We start from the raw sequence: 21,193 nt of genomic DNA, 5'->3' as shown, positions 1-21,193 counted from the left end.
AGAAAGGAGACAGAAAATGCAAGACTGGATCTAAACTTTGTGGGGTTTTAGTGCTGAATTCCCATTTTGCTTAATGGTGAATCACTTCAGGGGTTCGGTTGCCTTAGTGAACAGTGTGTGCAGTAGCTCCCCTGAGCACTCCATTTAGATCATTGTATTGAAACTCAAAGTTCTTACATCAAAAATAAGAAGCTGTCCAGAACTTTGTAACAACTGAAAGTTTTGCTCACAGAAAATGGTGGAGAATGTTATGTAGCATAAGTCAAATCTAACAGCACAAAATATGTCTGATGGAGGGGAAACAAATACCCAAGAAGGGGTGGTTGGGGTATGCAAGCACTACTTTTTGATATTTATTTATTTAATAGAAAAAAAAAAAAGAAGTCTTCTTATCTATTGATGATGAAAATCCTAAGGATAAGGATTTCACCTTTAACTGCTTTTTAAAATCTGTTCATAAAATCTCTTACCTAACTACAGAGGTTCCCAAATACAGTTCAGATGGAAATTACTCAGGTAAAATATTTACTGTAAATACTGTTAAAATCATGCCAGAAAGCTCATCTTTGTACTAGAAGGACTGCTTCTGTGCCAATTCTGGGGAATCGCAAGCTGAGGAGTACGCGCTAATCATTATCAAACTGCTTGTGATTTCTAGTAGAATCAATGTTAGTCTCTTTTACTCTTAGAAGTAGCTTAAATATAGGGAATTACAGGGGAATATTGTCATTAATTTTTCCTTAAAGAAGTTAGGCTAATACAGAGGTTGTTTCTGTTGGGTGGGTGGATTTTGGCTGGGGGGGTTGGGGGTTGTGCTTTCACTGGATACCACTGCGAAGAGCCTGGCTCCATTGTCTTTACCGTCTCCTCTCGGGTACAAAGACAGACTGATCCTGCTGAGCTGTCTCTTCCCCAGGCTAAACAGTCCCAGGTTCCGTCCTCTCTCCTGTCAGAGTGCTGCAGTTACAGTGGAGGGGAGGAAGGAGATAGTGAGCTGATCAGACCATTTTCAAACAGGGAATGTATTTTGGGAAAATCTACACATGTAAAACAGTGCTCATCCTCTCAGACCAGTGCACCTGTAGATGTGATCTCTCTCTGGCCCAAACTGTAGATTAGTTCCCGTATCAATTCTACCTCCTCTCACGTCAAATTGCTGAGTCTGATGCGGGCAGGTACTGTTAGAAAAACTCAGTTTTCTTGCTGTAACTGCAACATGCTCAAGATGTAACACAAAGTGTCGGGTGTGTTGTAAGTATCGTTCTAGGCCAAATGGCCAAATCCACATTGCTTGGAAGGCTGCCACGTCCTGGCAAGAGGTGCAGGTCTCATTTGGGTCAGGCTGCATGTGCAGCAGCAGGTGCTTGCCCATTCTTCCATAGAAGTTGCCATAGAAAAATTGAGACGTGCCTGCGATTAACGTGGTGGTCCACCTGATGTCAGTATTCCCTCACGTTAATGGCACCAAACGCCGTCTGCTCAGCTACTCTAAAGATGGCTACAAAACTCAGAAAAACTTCTTGATGCCGATGTAGTTCCTAATATTTTCATTTAAATTTAAAATAACACTAACCTAAGGAAAAATAAGACAAAGCTTTGATCTTGATGTTAAAGGACTTATTCCTAGCAACCTACTCCTTCTGCCAGCAGATTTGTCTCTACTTACATGTTGCCAGGGCCGCTTATTTTAGCTGCATTCTCCCAGAACAATTAAACGTAGGGGCGCGACTCACGTGTTGGGTTTCAGAGGGGTTTTGGCAATGTTTCCTACGGCTCGTTCCAGAACATAACCACGTAGCAAAGAATATTATTTGCCTTCGGAAATTACTGATGTTTTCTGTACTTCACCTTCATTATCAGCTTAGGATGGGAACCTAGTTAAGACATGTAAGAAATGGGAGGTGAAGTTTAAAACTTCTCAGGATGTCAGTTCCATGGTGGAAAACAAAGCATAATCATAAAGAAAGAGAAGTGCCTTCATGTAATTTGAATATTCAGCTTTCTAAAATGAAACAATTATGTATGACACAAATCCACAACTAGTGTTCCTTTTCGTATCAACTAAGAAAATGTTTCAGATGTGCAAAGGACTGAAAAGACTTGGAAGATTATTTTAGAATAACCTGTGCTCAGTGACAAGTTTTGTGAAATAGAAGGAAACTATTTAATATGTAAATTACTTGGCATGTTGTTTTGTATACCACTTGGCATGATGAAGCTTCGTGCTGCATGGGTTGTAACAATTATGATTAATTCCTTTATTGTTAATGTAGGTCTTTGTTAATTCATACCTTTTTGTAGGGTGGATCTGCGATATAAAGGGCTGCAATTTTTAACCCATACCTCTGCTGAAGTTAATTTATGCTAATATATGAAAGCTTGACATATTTAAGCTGGTATGAACGCAGCAGAAGAAAAAGCCCTGAAAGTCGCTTGAAGTCCTAGGTTTGTTTTAGACTTTTCTTTGAAAGGCAAATGATCATATTGAAAATAATCCGGAATAGAAGCCCTGGATCCCCTGAGGAGAGGAAGTGTTCAGGCACTTTAAGGTTCCCTAATGGAAGCCTCAGCCTAAGGTTGGCGTGCAGGTTCCAACACTGCAGACACAGAGGTAGCCTGAAAAATATCTAGGCAAATTTCTACATAAGTACTATTCTATATGGTGTTTACACTGCACACTGGAAATGTCACCACTGTAGGAAGAACTATTTTTCTGTAACAAAGAAGACCAAGCTGTTGCATGAAGTAGTTTCAGCTAAACAGACAAGTTAGGCAGAAAGTTTCAGCCAAGCAGGCCCGAATAATTTAAGGTCAGCTTTTTAAAAGGAAACTGATCTGCTGTAAACTCAATATTGTTCTAAACAAATTTATGCAAGATGAAAAGGAGGATCTTCTGCAGGATTCAGAGGCTCTGAAGTGCTGACAAGTTCATCTTAGAGACAGGATTTTCAAGTCAGATAATTAATAGCTCAGATAAGAACTCCAATTACACTCAGATGTAAATAGTAGCAGAGACAAAATGTATACATCACAGTGGCAAAGCAATAAAAGTAAAAACAAGGAGCATGAACTTATCTGAGGTCTCTAAAAACTGTCAGTAGTCAGTAGCAGAGTAACGTTTTGTGTGAACAAAATCATCATCTTCATTGCCTTGAGGAAGGCAAACTATTTGGATCAATAAAATACAGTTATAGTTTAATAAGAGATCAGCTGTAGAAGTCCTACAATAATAAATCTTCATAATGGGGATGCCGTGAATCTGCCATTGTGTATTACAGCTGTAAAGATCAAAGAGTTCCTAGGGAACAGCACGAGCAGCTTTATTTTAGCAGATGTTTATTATTTGTTCTTTAGTTTCAACTCTTGCTGATCCAGCGTTGGTAAGTTGTACAATTTAAATATGACATTCCTTTTAAAAAGTCTTTTAAAAAGTCATTGAAGCAGTGATCTGGATGGTGCTCCACATCATCCACACCTTCCTTTTTAAGGTATAGTACCACAGGGGCATTTCCTACTTCTCTTGTAACACTTTCTGCTTCATCCATGCATTAGTAAATCTAGTTTTGCAACACTTTCCATCAGGTTTGGAAAAGATACGCGGCCACTAAGGGCTGAGCCAGTACAAGCTCTGCTGATTGAACACAATCTTCGAAGGCAGAAATTCTGCTGAATGAAAACAATCTTGAAAAATACTGAAGCAGGCTGTTACAGTAGTCTCTGCTCCATGGCAGACAGCATTTGGTCTCACACAGCTGGGATAAACATATGAAGTGCATGGCGATTTTGATAGACACCAAATTACACCGTGTCTGACCTTGATCAAATTTACATTGCCAGATGAGCATGCACAGGCCTGACTTCAGCAAATCTGGAGCCACAACCACCTTCTAACAATTCTGTACCTCGGGCTGCTAGGCAGACTGCAGCTTCCAGTAGGGAACCTGCCTAAGCAGGTTTGTGTTTCGAAACTGAAATTGCAAGGTGGAGTTTGAACGTAATATTTTAAACCCTATTCTGTAGATGAGAATCTGGGTGACAGGCAGGGAGAAGATCATGATGAGTAACATTAATCAAGTAGCCGAAGGGTTGTTTTTTTCAGCCCCTTGGTTCCTTGTTGGCTTTTTGTTGCTTTCCTGCCTTTCTTCTATTCTCACAGCTGGGCTGGGATCTTTCTGCTGTGGAAGAGCATGGAGAGCTGGAGTGACTGTCACCAGCAGACACCCAGGAGCCAGTCCGTGCGGAAGGGCTGCTGCACGCACACCACACAGCTCAACCAGCAGGATCCTACGCCAGGTATTACAGAAGAGGCAGCAGGTTCTTCGGGCAACCACAACAAACACCAAATGGGTTTGTGCCGAGAGAGGTGGGGAAAGGGTGGCAGTAAACAAAAACACACCCAGGGGAAGAGTTCCTACTTCTCCAGCCTGATGAGAGAGTTAATGTCAAGAAATACTTTGGATGTATGTGTACAGTCTTCAGCTGTAATTCAGTGTGTCCATGTATGTGGTGGTCTGCTTATCCACCGAGCTTTCTTCACAGGCATACAAAGCAGTTTGTGCACGCCTCTTCTGCACATATAATGCAAAATGCAGTATTTAGTTATCTATATTATAGACTGACAGATTTGAAACAAAATTACTGTCTTCGTAAGTAGTCTAATAATTAACATAACTCAAATAACACGTTTTCTTCTTCTGTTCCTAAACATCAGTAAATGCAATACAGGTACTGAATATGAAAGCCGCTATCAGCAAATGTAAGATATTTACTACTTTAGCCATTACATTTATTTAATAAAACATACAATTGGATTCTTACCTAAAGCATTCAACAGAAGATTTTTTACAAACTTAGAAATTACTTGAGTACTGTCAAAAGAGTTGTAAAGTTAAGCGCAGCTGCCCTCATTTTCCCCAAATAAACTATTTTTGTATCCTATCTTATTTTCCCCTAATTATAAATGGGGAAAGTAACTGACCTTGCAGAGATGACAAATAACATATCTAATGTCTTCACTTCGTTTTATCGCCTTCTATGACCAAATCTCATTTCATAAGTCATTTGACTGCCACTCAGTAATAACATCCTAGTCTCTTGAAGGAGAGGATGTTCCAGGAGCATCTCAATGCTCAAAAGCTATAAGAAAACTCACTTCATTGTGGGTGGGAGCAAAGTTGAGATTACATCACCCCGTACGCACCATGCTAGTACTCTATTCTTCTGCTGGGATGACACAGAACACCAGTTCTTATTGTTCTTCATCCCCAGCCAGCTCCATTCCACATCTGACAGCACAGGCATCTTGTGTTTCTAAGATTGAAGCTTAAAAAACACGGATGTTGAAAACAACCCAATTACAGGGTGTCCAGCATGTTATTTACAAAGTGTGCAGTCTCAAGAATTCATGTTTCAGACACTATTCAACATGTAGAGTCTAAAAGAAGGTAAAAGAGGGGGCATAAGTGATTTAGGCAAAAAGGAAAGACATATTTTGGGTAGGGGTTTTATTGTTTTTCAACTAAAATGTCCCTACCACAACCAAATGTGTAGTTTCATGTTCTGTGTAGGATGTGTGTGCTTTATCAGTCTTCTCAAAGTAAAACAAAAATGATCTTTTTTAATAAAGTCCATGAATATCAGAATTTTACTATAAATTTTCATGGAAGTGAACCCCACGTTTTTAATAGATCAACTGCACTATTTGCACAATGATCATGAAACATTCAAGTAATCCATTGTCCTAAATAACTGAGGAAATGAAATAAATAATAAAATCATTCTATAAATACATACATACCAAGCTTAGAGAAGCAGCTTATAGTCCTATAGTGTTGTGCAATAACTTTTGTGTACACATCTTTCCTGTCAGCAAAGCTACAGCAAACAAGAACAAATGTATGCCTTGTAATTTCTCAAGATGAAAATTCTCCATATCCAAGCAGCTCTTCCTGGAATAACAAGATATATAGCACAGTCGGTTCTGTAGGAAACCCAGCTTCATAACTCCAGACAGTCTTTAAAATTGAAAGCTCCTTAAGAAGCAGTCAGTCAAACAATAAATTGAGGAGTGATTGAAATTGTTTTGGCAAAATAATTTGCTGTCAGGGTCCCAGAATACAGAAGAACATTAAGAGCTACTGCAGAATAAAATAGTGTTTGCGCACACCCTGAACCTGTTTCTTAACAAAAAAGTGGAGTGTTAAGAAAAACACTTCTTTGATCCAAAACTCAGGGTTGGGTTGCCAATGTTACTTCACGATAGAAACAGTATTTTCATGTTGGTTTCCAAACAAGTGCAGGCAGAATTGAAAAGCCGTGCTGATGTGGATGGGGACATAGATGTAAGCGGTGTATAACACCATGAATAACATGGTAATGTTGAAAGTGTAGAAAAGCACTTTTTCCCAGGGCTCCATGAGATAGCTGCAGGTAATTAGTTCGAACTGGCAGAACAGCCAATAGAGGTAGTTCTTCATGTTCTTAATATCCATCTTCAACTTTGTGCCACTTCTGAAAGCCGTTCCTATTAAAATAATGGATAATAAAAATAGAAAACTTAAAAAAAAAGGCAAAAAAACCCATAAAAACATCATATGTGCAGCAACTCCATGCTACTCAGTTTGCTCATACTGACCATTTTTAGTAAATTATGTTTTAAAACCACAGCAGATGTAAAATTCCAAGACTGCAGATGCATTTTGAAGCATAAAACATGGTCAGATAGTAACAGACTAACATGAGTCATTCTTCTACCCCATCCCATAAAAGGCTTTGTTTGTATTCCATTTTCCTTTCCTATATTCAGTTCTGAACATGTCAGTTAAACCACTGGCACTTTTATTTACCAAGGAGGCTCCACAGTATTTCTTTTTTCCAGAAATCAGTTACTCAATAATTGTTGCAATTCTGTTCTCTGAGCCAAACTCTACTTTCATAACTTTGCCTTGCACTGGATTATTTAAGACTTAATTCAAAAAGCATTTCAAACCCTCTCTCCTTCACCACTCATGGATTTTGACATAGAACTTGGCTAGAAATCTGATTTCTCCTACTGCAGGCTGAATTTTATCTTATGTTTCAGGTGCTGCCAGAATGCAAACTGTGAGTATGCAGAACGCCACACAGACAGAACTACAATAAAAGGAAACTATATACAGATTCTCCTGCTGCTTCTGCAACAGAGATTTATTTTAAAGCTTAGTGTTCAAATTAATGTTGATAATTACTAAGCATTACACTGTATAGTTACCAGAACACAGAACTGGAGAGGTAAAGAGAAAACAGGACTATTTCAGTTACTGGTGCTTCCTGTCATTTGGTAAATAAGAGGTGACAACCCAAAAACTGATTCCTCACTTTTTAATAGAAAAGTTAAGAACTTCTGGTGGTGTCAAGGTCTCTGAAAAAGAAATTATTCCTACATAAATTAAATACAACTTCATACATCAAGAGTGGGATTTTATCCTAACAAAAGCCCCTTCCTAATGTTTTTAGAAAAATTTTACCTCACCTTTTCCATTTTACTTCTACAAGCTTCCCCAACTCTTTTCTGCCTGACAGGTGAGATAAAATAGATAATGCTTCTGTAGTTAAGAATTGCTATTAACTACTTTTAGCAATATCCTTACTATATCCATCACATTTCTGTACATTACCTGCAGCTTTTACTAAACCTAGGTTATACCTAAGCCTCTTATCATCAAATGCATTGCCAAATATCTTTGAAGAAAGACTTTTCTTACCAAAAATTGATTTTGCAGAAAGTGGAACTTACCTCTTTACTTCTCCCTGATGACAAAACGTCCAGGTGAGAGATGCTTCCTAACACTTCTGCCTTTTGCAGCTGAACAGCTCAGGTACAGATTAAGAAGCAGAAACAATTAGCTTTGATCTTCAATTACAGTGTGTATCCTCCATGCCCCGCCCTTCTTCACTGTTGCTAAAACTCTGGTCAAAATTCTCTGCATTATGCAACCAGGACAGGCATCGTCTGGCTAGGTACCACACTCTCACGACAGCATTAATTTGATAACTTGTACAAAGTCAAAGTTTAATAACTGCAGGTTGGGAGGAACATACAAGGCTGAAATACTGTTCAGGACAATCAGCAAAACATGTTTACAGTCCGTGCCTTCCCTAATTTTGCATCTCAAAAAGCATCTCTGCTTCTGTGAGACTTTACGATGCAGGCTGCCAAGGTTCCTACAAGGTGCAATTTAATGTCCATGCAAAAATACAAGTTACGTAGCCACAAAAATGTAGCTCAATTAATACGTCACAGGCAAGTCTCTGGTGGAGCCACCACCTCCTGCAACCTTTGATTAATACCAATTCCAAGCAGTTCCCAGTATTCTTTGTATCGGTATATCCCAGCCCTGTATGAACACCTCAGTTGTCTTCACCCAGAAACCCCAGGGTGGAGAGAACACATGGACAAGATTTCTGCAAGGAAAAGATTGTGAATTTTTCTTAAAAATGCTACAAAATAAAGCCAAGCCACAAATGCTTGAGGCATTTTAATGGTCTAATTGGACAGGTAAATGAGGTAGAAATCTGCATAATACATTATGTCCTAAACTATCTGCCTGCAGTCAAATAATTTCCAAATATGAATCAGCTTCATTTTCGGAGACTATGCCACAAGCAATGTCTAAGGCATCTGAGTCTCACCTTCCTTCTTCCCTTCCTTACAAAACACAGCCTGAGCTGATCCATTAGTAACTGCTGATCTATTAGTAACTGCTGATCTATCAGTAACTTCCTACCCTCTCCACACCCCTGCTTTTCAACAAAATAAAGTTTTCTGTCTAAAAACTGTCCACTTTTCATAGAAAATTCAGAAATGGTAAACCACTGCCCCGGCAGCAGTAGTCAATATAGCCCCATGCCCCACGCCCCATGAGATCTGCCACAGGAGGAGTGTATCTCCCAGGCTGAACAAACTACTACATCAGGGAAGATATAACCTTGTTTGTGGTCTAGAGAATGGACTCATCAAACGTGAAATGTAATTGCCCTGAAGTACTGCTGCAGGATTCTTATCTCAAGAGTTTCTACTTTCAACCAACTCCATATTTCAGTGGAGTATGGCGGGCTGGGGAGGGACAAGTTGATTTTCAGGTTGGTTGGTTGGGTTGTTTTTTTTCATGAAAATGTGGTGAAAATCCATGTGTACACAGGAGAAACATTTGACTACTGCAATACCCGCCCCACTCCACAGGCATCCCTGCTTCACATTACTCACCCTTCCTGTGAGGTGGATCAGCCTCTTCTGAATCCTTTATCAAGATGCACTGGCAGAGCACTGATTACCAGGGCAGCTGAAGGCAGGGCTGTCACCCCCATGCTCTCTGAATTCTCTCCAAAAAACATACATGTAAGAGCCAGGAAAACTCAGATCGGTACTTCTGCCATTCTCAAGTGCAAAACCATACAGAAGTTTTCATTCTTTTCAGTAATTATCCACTAGTTCTTCCAATAGCAAATTCCCTGAGTTGAAACAACACAGAAAGAGACTTGTTGGGTTTGATGTAGTTCTTAACAGTTTCAAAAAGTTTTTACCTGACAGCTGAGTGCCACTGTCGTAGTGCAGAAGAACAGGCAGTTTCACAGCAATAAAATGTTGGGGTAGGCAGAATCCGTTCCCAGTGTGGTGCTGTAAGCAGATCTTGGATCATGGTATGTAAAGCCCCCAGGCATTCTCTCCTCCTCGCTTTGTGAGCAGCCACTCCTGCTGCTTTTCCCAGCTTCTACCCCAAGGGGAAATAAGAACTCACAAATACCTTTCAGAAGTTGTAATCATATGTGTATAGCTTCACTCAGAATACAAAATTTACTTGAAATGCCTGGCTTTTAAGGCAGTTTTAGCCTATGTGCTTTAAGATTCTTTTCCCCACATATAGAAGAAACAGAAATAGTCTTCAAGATAGAAACAAAACAAAATAGACCAACAACAAAACCAGACAAAATCATACTGCAACATTTGGTAAGGCACTGTGATGGATGACTGCAGATGCATAGAACTTACTCTGAAGAGCAGGAAAGAGAATCTCCTGGGTAGCATTCTGTCCCAGAAGGGCTGGTCCCTTGTTTTCAGATCTCTTGATGGTGTTGCACACAAAATTAAATTTCAAAACCTCTTTTTACTGCTTCCAACTGTGGTTTCCAGACGAACAAATTCGAACACAACCATATGAAAGTCACACAGTGAGACAGCAACCAGAAACATTCAAATTACCGCTGTGCTAAAGGAAATCACCAGCCTCCCTTTTCTAAGTTCTGTGAGGTTCTCCATATGGAAAAGCCACCACTTCTGTTTTATACAGAATTTAGACAATTAGCTCCAGAAGCAGAAGTAATGTGGGGTTTTTTTCCTATTATTTCATGCCTTATAATGGGATCCGCTGATGTCTAGTAAGGTGCAAACCCCTGCTGAGGCATTTGCTCTGCATTTGCTTCAGAATGGCTGTTGTCTGTGTGGCTTCTTTGCTGTCTAGTAAGGACTATGTAATAATCCTACTTTTTCTCTTCCTGATCATCTCTTTTGACAAAATTTGTACCTTTGAGATCTTCTCAAATAGGTACTTTAAGGACTTCTTTTTCCAACTTAACTGAAATTGGTCATGGGTTAAAAAGCATGGTGTGTATAGAGAAAGGTAATGGAAGAAAATAAGCCACGTTTCCTTAAAAGATCAAGCTAAAAATGCCTGAAATATCTCCACCTCACACCTACACACTGTGCCAAGTCATTTATCCGTCTACTTAAAATTTACAAGCTGGAAGATAATCAAAGCAGAAAGTTTAGGTGATCAGGACAGCTTTCCAATCTACTTCCATCCATCTATCCACACAAAGCAAGGAACAGACAAGTTTGTTTTGTCGTAACAGTATACTTCAGTTTGTTTGATCCCTTTTGGCTCCAGCACCTCTTGGAAAAAAGCAACATCACCGATGAATTATTAACATCCTGGTGAGGCAGCTCTCTGTGACAGCCAGCATCTGTGTGTGCATTAGTACAAGCTCTTCTGGCTGCAGCTTCAAGTCCATAATGTGGTCCTTAGCTCAGCAACCTCTTCCTGCTCTCTCCCTCATGCTGGCAAGGAGAACACACCAGGGAACTAGTTCAGGCCTGGCAGGTCATAGATGTGCCAGCATCTTCAGTCTGCACAAAACCTGACCACACAACTGCAGGCACTGGAGGAAGGGACAGGATGGAAACACAGGACAAGGGCAGGGAGATGGTGGGAAGCTGGGCAGGGAAGTTGGGCAGGGCACAGCAGCCCAGGCGAAGGTGAGCTTAACCTGCTATGAAACTTCACCACAAGGTAAGTTTCATGTCCACCAGCAGAGGTGCCAGCCTCCTCCTATGAACACCTGCAGCCTCTGAGCATCATCCTTTGTCCTCAAGGCACCTGAGCACCAGCTTCACAGCACAGGGAAAGAAACTCAGCAATATGGGATGGCTCATATAGCGAGTTGTCAGCTTGGCTTGCCAATACAATCAAGCTGCACCAGAACATATACTATCGTTCCTGGAAAGGAGAAACATTGCCCTGTAGTGTAGAACAGGCCAATTCTTAGAAAGGTTCTGCTCTGCGTGACGTAAAATGTCTGGCATGTGGCTCCACAACTTCTGGCACCAGACGACAGGTTTATCTGGAGCGGTATCACGCCTGGAATCAGGCTGTATGACACCACGTAGCAACTCAAGGAATGTATCTTGATGAGGAATGTATCTTGGCCCCAGCTTATAGGAGCTTGACTTGCTCCCACTTGTAATGCAAATAACATATTTTCTTTATTACATTGTAGCCTGCAAGAGTCATACGATTTCCCAGCATGATTCCCCACACCTGGCTAGACCAGTTCAGGAACTTCTTAAATTCTACATCAGGACAGATAATTAAGTGAAAATTATGGAGGCTAGTGATCTCCAAAAGCACAAGGAATACACGTACTTGGCCCAGAAGGATTAGGGACAAACTAAGATGATATCATACCATTCAATACGTCGCAAACTGAGTGTTTCGTAAAAGCTGGACAGTTAAGCACATCAGTTGTGAAAGCAGTGAACCCAGACAATTGCTGTTTATCTTACTACATAGCTCAGTAACATGATTTTTTATTTGGCTACCACTGATGCGCAGGAAACTCCAGCAAAGCAAGCTTCTCCTGCCCATCACTGTCCTAGCAGTATATAGAATGTGCTTTTGTGGGACAGTTCTTGCATGCCTCGTCCCTCACGCAAGTCAAAGGCTTGTCTCACACATGAAGTGTGGTTCAAATTCACCACATATTCCTTCACCTAGCGGACTTCTGAAACAAGGAAAGGTAATTTAGGACAAGAAAGGGAACTATATGTTCCTGCACTGAACAGCTAAACTCTGCTTTCTCCTTGTTTCTCTAAGCTGTCCACAGTGTTTATCAGGTTTTTTTCAGTGTTGCCCATGCTGCCGTATCCCTCAACATGTAACTGATGTTGTTCAAGGTGTGAAACAAATATAACTGAGAAGGAAAAGCTGCCTAAAAGGAGTTTAAAATCTGGAACTGTACAGATAAAAACCCACAACTGTGATTACAGAGCTGAATGTCCAGCCTGGGACTAGGAGCTGATTACACTGGCAGTTTTCCTAAGACCAAGATTCTCCTGTTCTCTAATTTCTGGGATCGGCTTGTAGTTTTACTTTAAAGCAGGGGCGATACAACCCTAGCTATCTTGAAGACCTTCAGCACATTATACAAAGAACTGACTACAGGAGTAAGGAGAAGAAATTTAATTTGGCATTTGGCTTTTAGTGGAGAAATAGCTGTGGTTCTTTAGGCATTTTTACACACAAACAGCAAATCACATGCACAATGACAGTCATAACAAATACAGCTCTGTCAAACACTATAGAATAATTTATTAACACAGGACCTGGAAAAAAAGTGCATTTTCCCAACCAGATTATCTATTTGGTAAACTATTCTAAAATTGAACTTCCTGTCCTTAGCCTATTTGTCAGGTATACAGAAAATTACATCAGAACGCCCTGCTAAGAGTGACACTACAGTGGAGTGGGACAGGATGGGAACTGTGGACTTTCCATTAGCACTGGTCAGTGACATTACGTCCTCCTGCACTGCCATATCCCCTCCTCATTCAGATCAGAAGTACATGCACCTCTGGAGAACAGTCTGAGTAAACACTTGAACTACATACTTCAATGAAATTCCACCTTTAATTAAGAATTCTCAAGCTGACTCCCCAGTACTCCTGCAGCAACAGAGTCTCGAGAGATGACAAAAAGCTACTGCAAACTTCAGTTGTGCTGCCAGCAAATACAGTTGTCTCCCACGTGTGTGTAGTGAATAGAGGGTTTCTATATATATGCTCAGGATGGCAACAGCTGCAGTCCTGATGTGCTCCAGTAATGCTTCATCCCTTTTCCAGGAAGATACTCAGCTGCCTGATTCTTTCACAGGCACTGAGGGATTCCCAAAGACTTTGTGACTTAGCCCAGTTGCAAAAAAGACAAAAAGGGCTCTTTAGTGGGCAACAACTAATTCTAAATCATTGCAGCATTAAACCCTTCCCCATCTTAGGCTGAAACCACAGGAAATAGTGCACTGGGTTTGGAATATGCAAAAGAACATTCCACTTGCAGAGCATCAAAAGGATAATAACTGTATGCTTGGTTCTCTCTCCCATCTAGGTCAACATACGCTTAACACACACTAAGAATCCACCAGAACTGGTACACTGTACAGAAGATTTGTCTGTAAGATAAATTAGCATAGGGTGAGGTCCAAGGAGCTGGTTTTCAGGAGGAAAGACAAGAAATTGAATTTTTCTTGTTATTTTAAGAAAATATGCAAGATGAAAGGATGAGCTCAGTGATTGTCTCTCTCTTGTTATAATTAACGCAGGTAGTTACCAAAATGGGAATTCCTTCCTGGGCAAGAGTAATGAATTCTCACTCACATCCTCTTTAACTTTAATTTCAGTTGTGGCATCTAAAGCTTGTACCACCCGCAAAAAAAGTGCTCAGAGCTGAATTCAGTCTTTCAGCAGAGTACATCTCTTCATCAGCCATCATCCACCATATGTCCATCCCTGGCAGCGTTCGAGGCCAGGTTGGACGGGGCTTGAAGATGTGATCTGGTGGAAGGTGTCCCTGCCTGTGGTAGGGGGGTTGGAACTGGATGATCTTTAAGGTCCGTTCCAATGATTCCATGATTCTGTGACTCATTCTCTGATTCTATGTCATCAGGAGACCTGGCCTTGCTCTGAGAAAAAAGCCCTGCCAGTGGGCTGGTGAGGGACGCAGTGTCCCTGCCAGGCAGGAGCCCCTCACGGGTCCTTACCTTGTGAGGGGCAAGCAGGAGTCACAAAGTGCTCACTGCCATGAAACGAACTAAAGGAAAAAAATAAAAATAAAATTAAACAACCAAACACCGCCACCACAAAACAAAACCCAACTAGAAACATTCACTCAGATCTCATCTTTTCATTGCAGACAAGAGGAGAAGGGCCGCTGTGTGAAATCTCGGCACCTGTCCCGCCACTCGCCACAGCCGGACCCCACACGAGCCCCCCGCGCTGGCGGCCCTCCCCGCGCTTCCAACACCCTCAGCCCCCCGCCGGCCCCTCGTCGTCTCCTCAGCCTCCTTGCTGGCCCCTCGCTGGCCCCGCCGGGCTGCCCGCGGCTGCCGGCCCGGCCTCGCCCTGTGCTGCAGCCTCGCGCCGCTCTCCCCGCCCTGGGCCGCCCGCAGCGCCTGCCCCACAAAGTGACCCGGCCGGTGGACCCCGGCTCTCCATGCGGCGCGGGTGCGGCGCCGGGCCCCCCTGAGGCGGCAGCTGCCTACAAGCCCCAGCAGCCCCGGCGGCAAGGACCGCCAGACGCGGCGGGAGGGCACCGCAAAGGGCTGCTGGGGTCGGTAGTCCCACGCAGGCTAAATGGGGGCAACGGGCAGCGCAGGTTGTGGGCATATGGTGAGAGGCCAAGTTCAGTGTGGGCATAGGGCGAGGGGACAGACCGTGGCCGCGACAGTGTCAGGGTAATTACAGTCACACGGACCTCAGACATTCCTCTTACATGATGTTGACAGTTGTTTGCTGCATCCACTCTCCTCACGACCCTTCCAGCCCAGTCCCTCTCCGCTTCTCTTGCAGCTATGTGAACAGCTGGGGGGGTTGTGCTTATATGTTATTCCACATCTTCCAAACTATAAGTGGTGTTACTCAGACGAGCCTCTTCCCTCAAGGGCTCACTGTGTCTCCCACCTCAGGTGGAGCGTGCAGCCGTGTGTCCTGACCAGCCTGCGGCCCCCGCCGTCAGAGCTGAGTCCCTTCAGGTAACCGGTGCCCTCTGTTCCGCTGTATTTCTTTTCAGCACGCCGTACACTTGGTGAGTAAATCAACTATAAGCGAAAATTCCCTGCAAAATCTAATCCTACATTTTCTATCAGATAATTAATTGTGTGTTCTGAGGAATGAAATAAATCCTGCCTTGCATAAGTGATCCTTTGAAAAGGCAAATTTGACAACACTTAGTGTATCCTTTTGACAGAAGGATCTCCAGAGGAATTATAGTACTAAGAAGTATTTCAGTCTTTTCTGTAATTGCTTTAAGAAGTATATGGCATTCAAATGTGTCTGTTAAGAAATGCTCTCTTTTCTTTCTGTCTAGCCGGAGGTATTTTGCTGGAAAAAAATTTGCAACTGTCTCATTTTTCAGCATTTTTTCTTTATTTATTTTTGTAGGATACTATTGCTATTTTAGCACGGATCCTTCCTTGCCTCATCAAACCCAAGGCAGAGGTGTTTGTTCCTTGGAGTGCATAACTGTGCTCAAGTGAATGGGCCTTCAGGGGAACATAGCGCATGGCCACAATTGTGGATATGAACAATGTGGCAGGATGAGAAACCAAAATTAGACTTACCAAGTTATTTAATGCATCACTCCCAATTGTCTTGAAGAGGTTTTAGATATCCAAATAGCTTTGAGCTGTAGGTACTGGAGTAGAAGGGGCACCATCATTTGGGTACCTACTCTCTTTCAGTGAAATCCCAGTTGGTAAAATTCTGCTTGGATTTGAATACATGGTGTAAAAAGTGAAAACAATGCAGGGGAAAAGCACTGGAAAACTGAATAATCCACAAAAAAATACATCTTTTTTCTCCAAAAGGCCACATCAGTCTGCCTATATGTGCTTTATCTAAAACTTCTTTCAAAGAAGTCTGTCAATGCAATCCAAATGAAACTATTTCTAATTTAACTTGAACTAAATTTTCTTTTATCAGTACATTTTTAAAATTCTGTTTCAATCTCTGGTGCTTAATAACTATGAGGGAGAAAAATATTCCATGAAGGGAAAGGGTGGCAGAGATTATGCATAATAATGGAAAGATTGCTAGTTTATCTTCTGCTAAGATTTTAGCCCAGGCTGACTTGTGAGTGCCTTTCACAGGGCAGATGACTTTCAGTGAAATTTAATCTACTGTAAGAGGAGCAGAAAACTGAAGACTTGGGAAATCATTTGTTTTTTTAATTGATGACTCCTAGGAACTAGAGAAGTGAACATCCTCACACTACTGTGAAAGTGGGACTAGGGATAAGTCAAGGAAAGACTGGAAGAAAACAGAAAACCCTGCAGCTTCAGTATCCTGGAATGTAACCTATTTGACAGAGAGAAAAGTGGCCTGTCAGCAATGCTCCAAAAATAAGGAACAGGGATTTGCACTTTTGCCGGCTGGTGTAATTAGTCATTGCTTCCCACAAAAACACAGCAAGCAGTCGCCAGGCTATTTCAACCTGCTGCATCCTGCCTCTGCTGACTGTCAAACTCATTTACACCAACATGTTAGAGCTCGGCTTACAGAACCGAGATGTTTCCATCCAGAGAGGATTGTGCCCTTTCTTTGATCCCCAGCTCTGCTCTTCCAAACAGCTTCCAGCAGCCAAGCATAACAAGGTTCGGCAGTACGGAAAATGCCTGTATGCTGGTGTCATCTGTGCCCCAAACAGACAGCAAATGCACCTCACGCTGCCATCAAGCCCCACGCTGTGGGACTGTGGACGCATGTTTCACAGTTGGCTCATGGTCAGCGACGCCTGTCATCGCTTTCAAACTGGGGTGCTTCAGGAGTCATGGTGTCCTGTCACCTTTTCCTCTCACAATGCTAACTGGACTCTGCACTCTGCAAGTGCACAACAGAGACACAAAACATGCTGGTGAATCTTGTTTGTTGCTGCCCTGTAACTAATAAATGCACCTCAGGACGGGCAGATGGATTGAGCAGAAATGTTAGAATTAATCCTGCATTTTAGAAGTGAGAAATAGCAGATAAAACAGTTTCTGCTTTAAGACATTCATATTATCTCATTAAAACTAGGTCTGGACCCCAAGCAGAGACCCTTCACCTTTGCCTATAACTCTTCATCAAACCTGGTTTCTTCTGTGGCACATGAAGGGGAAAAGGCTAATCAGGGTGGAGAGAAATTTTTTAGTCTTGGATTGAAGAATAATGATCTATGTGAAAGTGATCTGCAAGTGTGAGAGTCAGACAGTGGGAACTGCATGGAATGCAGCAATTATGTTCAAAATTAATTTCCCTAGCCAGAGAACCAGAAGTTTATTATTTTACAAGAAAACCTTAACATTTCCAAATAAAGCTTGAATTGTCTACAAAGAACCCAAATACATAAAATTTGTGTCTTATCTGTGTGCATTCGTTTCTCTGACTGCATTTACTTTTCATCCAATTTTTCTACATAAGAAGCTTTATAAAATCAGAAGGCTAAAATACACAGAAGTACGTACTTTGTTTAACTATGTTACAGTTCACTGTTCTCCAGGCCACATGACTTTGAACCCTTCAGACAGCTTTTTTAAGTTTGCTCTGGCCATCTATACTTTGCAATAGCACCTATCAGAAAAGTGGATCCATCTTATATTTTATCCCTGTAATTTCTGAGTAATGAAATTGATAGATTATGAGAATTTGAGGCAGATTTTTCTCAACCTTTATGGATTTCATACCTATTTTATGTATTTTTCAACCTGTTTTCTATTAGAAAACAAGTTTTCTGCTTTTCCGCACTGCCAAAATAATAGGCGATGCTGCTTCTTTATTCATACCATTTTGGCAGGGGTTCAGACCCTTCCTCCATGTGAATTCTCTTTATTTAGATACTTCTTTTACATGTGTCCTAGTCTCTCTAGGACTATGGCATAAGAAATGGGAATTTATTTTCTGTGTAATTCCCAAATCACCACTGACAAAAATAAATTCTGAAGGATAATTAGGACTATTCTAGAAATACATGAGGAAAAAAAGGAAAATAAATATATTCACAGTTTATAATTTAAAGCAATGCAAAACAAGTCTTTGTAGTTGTTATTACACACTGTGTCCACACGCATGCATATAAGTGGCAGAACAGTACCTATTGTACTACTGATACAATAATGTTAATTGGGTATTTCTTCTGTTGTGAAATTTCTGCATGTCAGCTTTAACAGGATTCCTATAAAATACTGTTTCACATGAAATTTCTTAGGTCTTATTGTCATCTTCTGAAAACTTCTCCATACTGTTGCAATAACTCATGTATGGATTACCAAAGAGTTTTTTGTTCTGTGGCTTCATTTTCAATGTAATCAAGCACTACCAGAGGGATGCTATCTTATCTAAAAGGTGGATGCTTTGTTAAATATGGTGCATTGATTTGCTAAACAATAAATTAATAAGAAGTGGGATTCTTGAGTTTTAATCTTTGATCTGCCTTAGCTCCTCCAGTGCCCCTTTATAGCTGGAAACTGCAAAAGCAGTGGGTCTTTGAGCCAGAAGGTCTCATTTTTAACATTTCTCTTTGATTTTCTCTTTATATCCCTCTCTTATTAATAGCCATTTGTCAATGTAGAATTCTCAGAATTTTAGTATAGATGTAAAAATATCTTCTTTTATACATATCCATCTTTATGATTAATAACGGAGATGTAGTGACTGGCCTAAAAAGACGGATTCCTTTCAAAATTGTGAAAGGCTTTCATCTGATGTTCTGATCTTAAATGAGGACATTTTTAATCCTGGAAGAATGAGGCATTGCCACTCCATATAAATCAAAATCTGAGCTCACAACCTAATTTAATCAAAAAAGGGAAGAACAGTTTTTACTGGAAAATGCAGACATAATCATGAAATGACGGATAACATAAGGTCAGTGGTAAGTCATCTCTTAGAAGAAAAAGAAACCAGAGATTTTCAGATGCAAGATTGTATTTACTATTCACCTTTACAATGTAACTAAATAGAAACATTTCCCAGCAGGAATCAGTACCCAGAGTGTAGCTTTTGAATCTTCATGGATTTATGAACCATGTTCAATTACATTTTTAATTCTTTCCTCACACACAACACTTTTATGACCTTCCCACCTATCAAAGCACCATAAAAATAGGACTCTGTCACTCCAGAGAGACCTATTGTTTCAAGATTCCACAGACTTACTATTAAAGCCCATTTCATGTTTCATAAATTTTTATATCAAACATTCATCCCTGGCTTGCTTTCCTGTCTGAATGACATACTGGGTTTTATTTTAAAGATAAATTAAATTCTTTCAGCCATATTTTCTTTATTCCAGATATAACACTAGAGGACCTCTATAAAATACCATTTGACAGTGAGAGAAAACAAAACCCATTTTGAAAACAAAGGGCAAAGTTATCCATAGTTTGTCTCATTGCGACTTACATGTTGAAACCCTCTTCCATATTGCTAATATAAATGTAATATTTGTTGATCTCCTGCCTCTCTTCATATGCAGAGTTCAGTCACTGACTGTGCTTCCAATGAAGGATATTTATTGATATTCTTCTCACTTCAAAAGGCTAGAGAAAGGGAGAGCTCTGAGTACACAAAACAGTCATTTTAGCTGTAATTCTGCCGCTGATTCTAACAGAAAGCGATGTATTAGACAAAGATTTAGATGTGTTTAAATGATCTAGTGTGTCTCTGTGCATCATTAAGAAATCTGCATCTCATGGAAGAGACTGGAATCAGTTGTCACATCCATGTGCGACATTTCACCTATATAAATTTAATGCAGAATTATTTGGTGTTCTTTCAAATGCTTTGTATTTAAAAGACGGCCAGGGAAACAGTTTGTTACCAAAAACTGTTGCAATTTTCAAGTGTTTCAGCGAAAAAATTATTTTTTATTAAAACTGTAAAACAAACGTCAGTGATTGGTTAAACATTAAGGAAGTAATATAGCAGGTTTTTCTCATTTCTTCAGAGAGGTTCTTACTCGCTTTATTTGTATTGCCACTCTTGACTTGATGTTTGTCAGTGTGAGACTTCTCAAACATTTAAGAACCCATTTTATTGTGGTTAGAGGCCTTTATTACGTGCCATCAAATCTGCTGGACAAGCCCTTGAACTTCCTTACATCTTCTCAACTTTTGAATTAAAACTCACTGTAAGGGAATGCTGTGTGGTCTCCCAAAACTGTATTTTACACAAGCCAACATTTACTGCCACTGCTTCAGCTGCATATCTTGCGTTTCTTAGACTGCTCCTCACACCTCAGCAATGCAGATTTTCTTCAGAGTGCTGGTTACTGTTAGTTTCAGTTGGAAAACTTATGAACATAAAGGAAAATATCTTAAAGTCTTCCAAGTAGTATCTTTCATGCCATAATCATTACAGAAAAAAAGTATATGGGCATTTAGTTTTTTTCAGTGTGGTTCTACTGTTTCATATGTACTGGCTGAACCAACCCCTGCTGAAGGGAGCACTTTAAAGGGCGCCAGGCTCAAAGGCAGTGGCAGAGAGGGGTCTTCCATCTGTTGTGTAAGAGTTCAGTTGTAAATAGAGCTTGCTTCACTTCCAAAGAGCTTTGTGATTCAAGACTTTTATAAATTTTCAGATCTAGAAAGGCCAGATAAAGAAAAGCAATAGAAGATCAATGAAAATGCATGCAGCCAACATATTCTGTACATTAAGCTACGTTTTGCTTTTCTATCCTCACATGGATCAATTCAGGAATTAATTCCTGTTGCTTCTGATTGGGAACATAACTAGTAGAACTCAAATATTGGCTGGTAGCCCAGTTCCTCTCATATAAGTGCATCAGACATCTCTTGTTCCATTATCAAATCCATGGTATATAGCATAACATGTATTTATTACACAGAAAGTGCT

The 21,193-nt window shown here is 40.7% G+C and overlaps 1 protein-coding gene across 1 annotated transcript; it reads right to left on the bottom strand.

Moving 5' to 3' along the window:
- Positions 1 to 4,888: 4,888 nt before the first annotated feature.
- LOC115612068 (serine palmitoyltransferase small subunit B-like) lies at positions 4,889 to 10,584 on the bottom strand. The gene is made up of 2 exons (XM_030495891.1): positions 7,775 to 10,584; positions 4,889 to 6,523 (listed from the first exon to the last, which is right to left on the bottom strand). Exon 2 carries the CDS (start codon positions 6,489 to 6,491, stop codon positions 6,249 to 6,251), a length of 243 nt encoding a protein of 80 aa, XP_030351751.1. The 5' UTR covers positions 6,492 to 6,523; positions 7,775 to 10,584; the 3' UTR covers positions 4,889 to 6,248.
- Between the last annotated feature and the right edge of the window lie 10,609 nt (positions 10,585 to 21,193).

The sequence above is a fragment of the Strigops habroptila genome, chromosome 8 (genome assembly GCF_004027225.2).
Source record: "Strigops habroptila isolate Jane chromosome 8, bStrHab1.2.pri, whole genome shotgun sequence".
Classification (NCBI taxonomy): domain Eukaryota; kingdom Metazoa; phylum Chordata; class Aves; order Psittaciformes; family Psittacidae; genus Strigops; species Strigops habroptila.
Note: the sequence above shows the minus strand (reverse complement) of the source record. Positions and strands in the feature narration are given on the sequence as shown.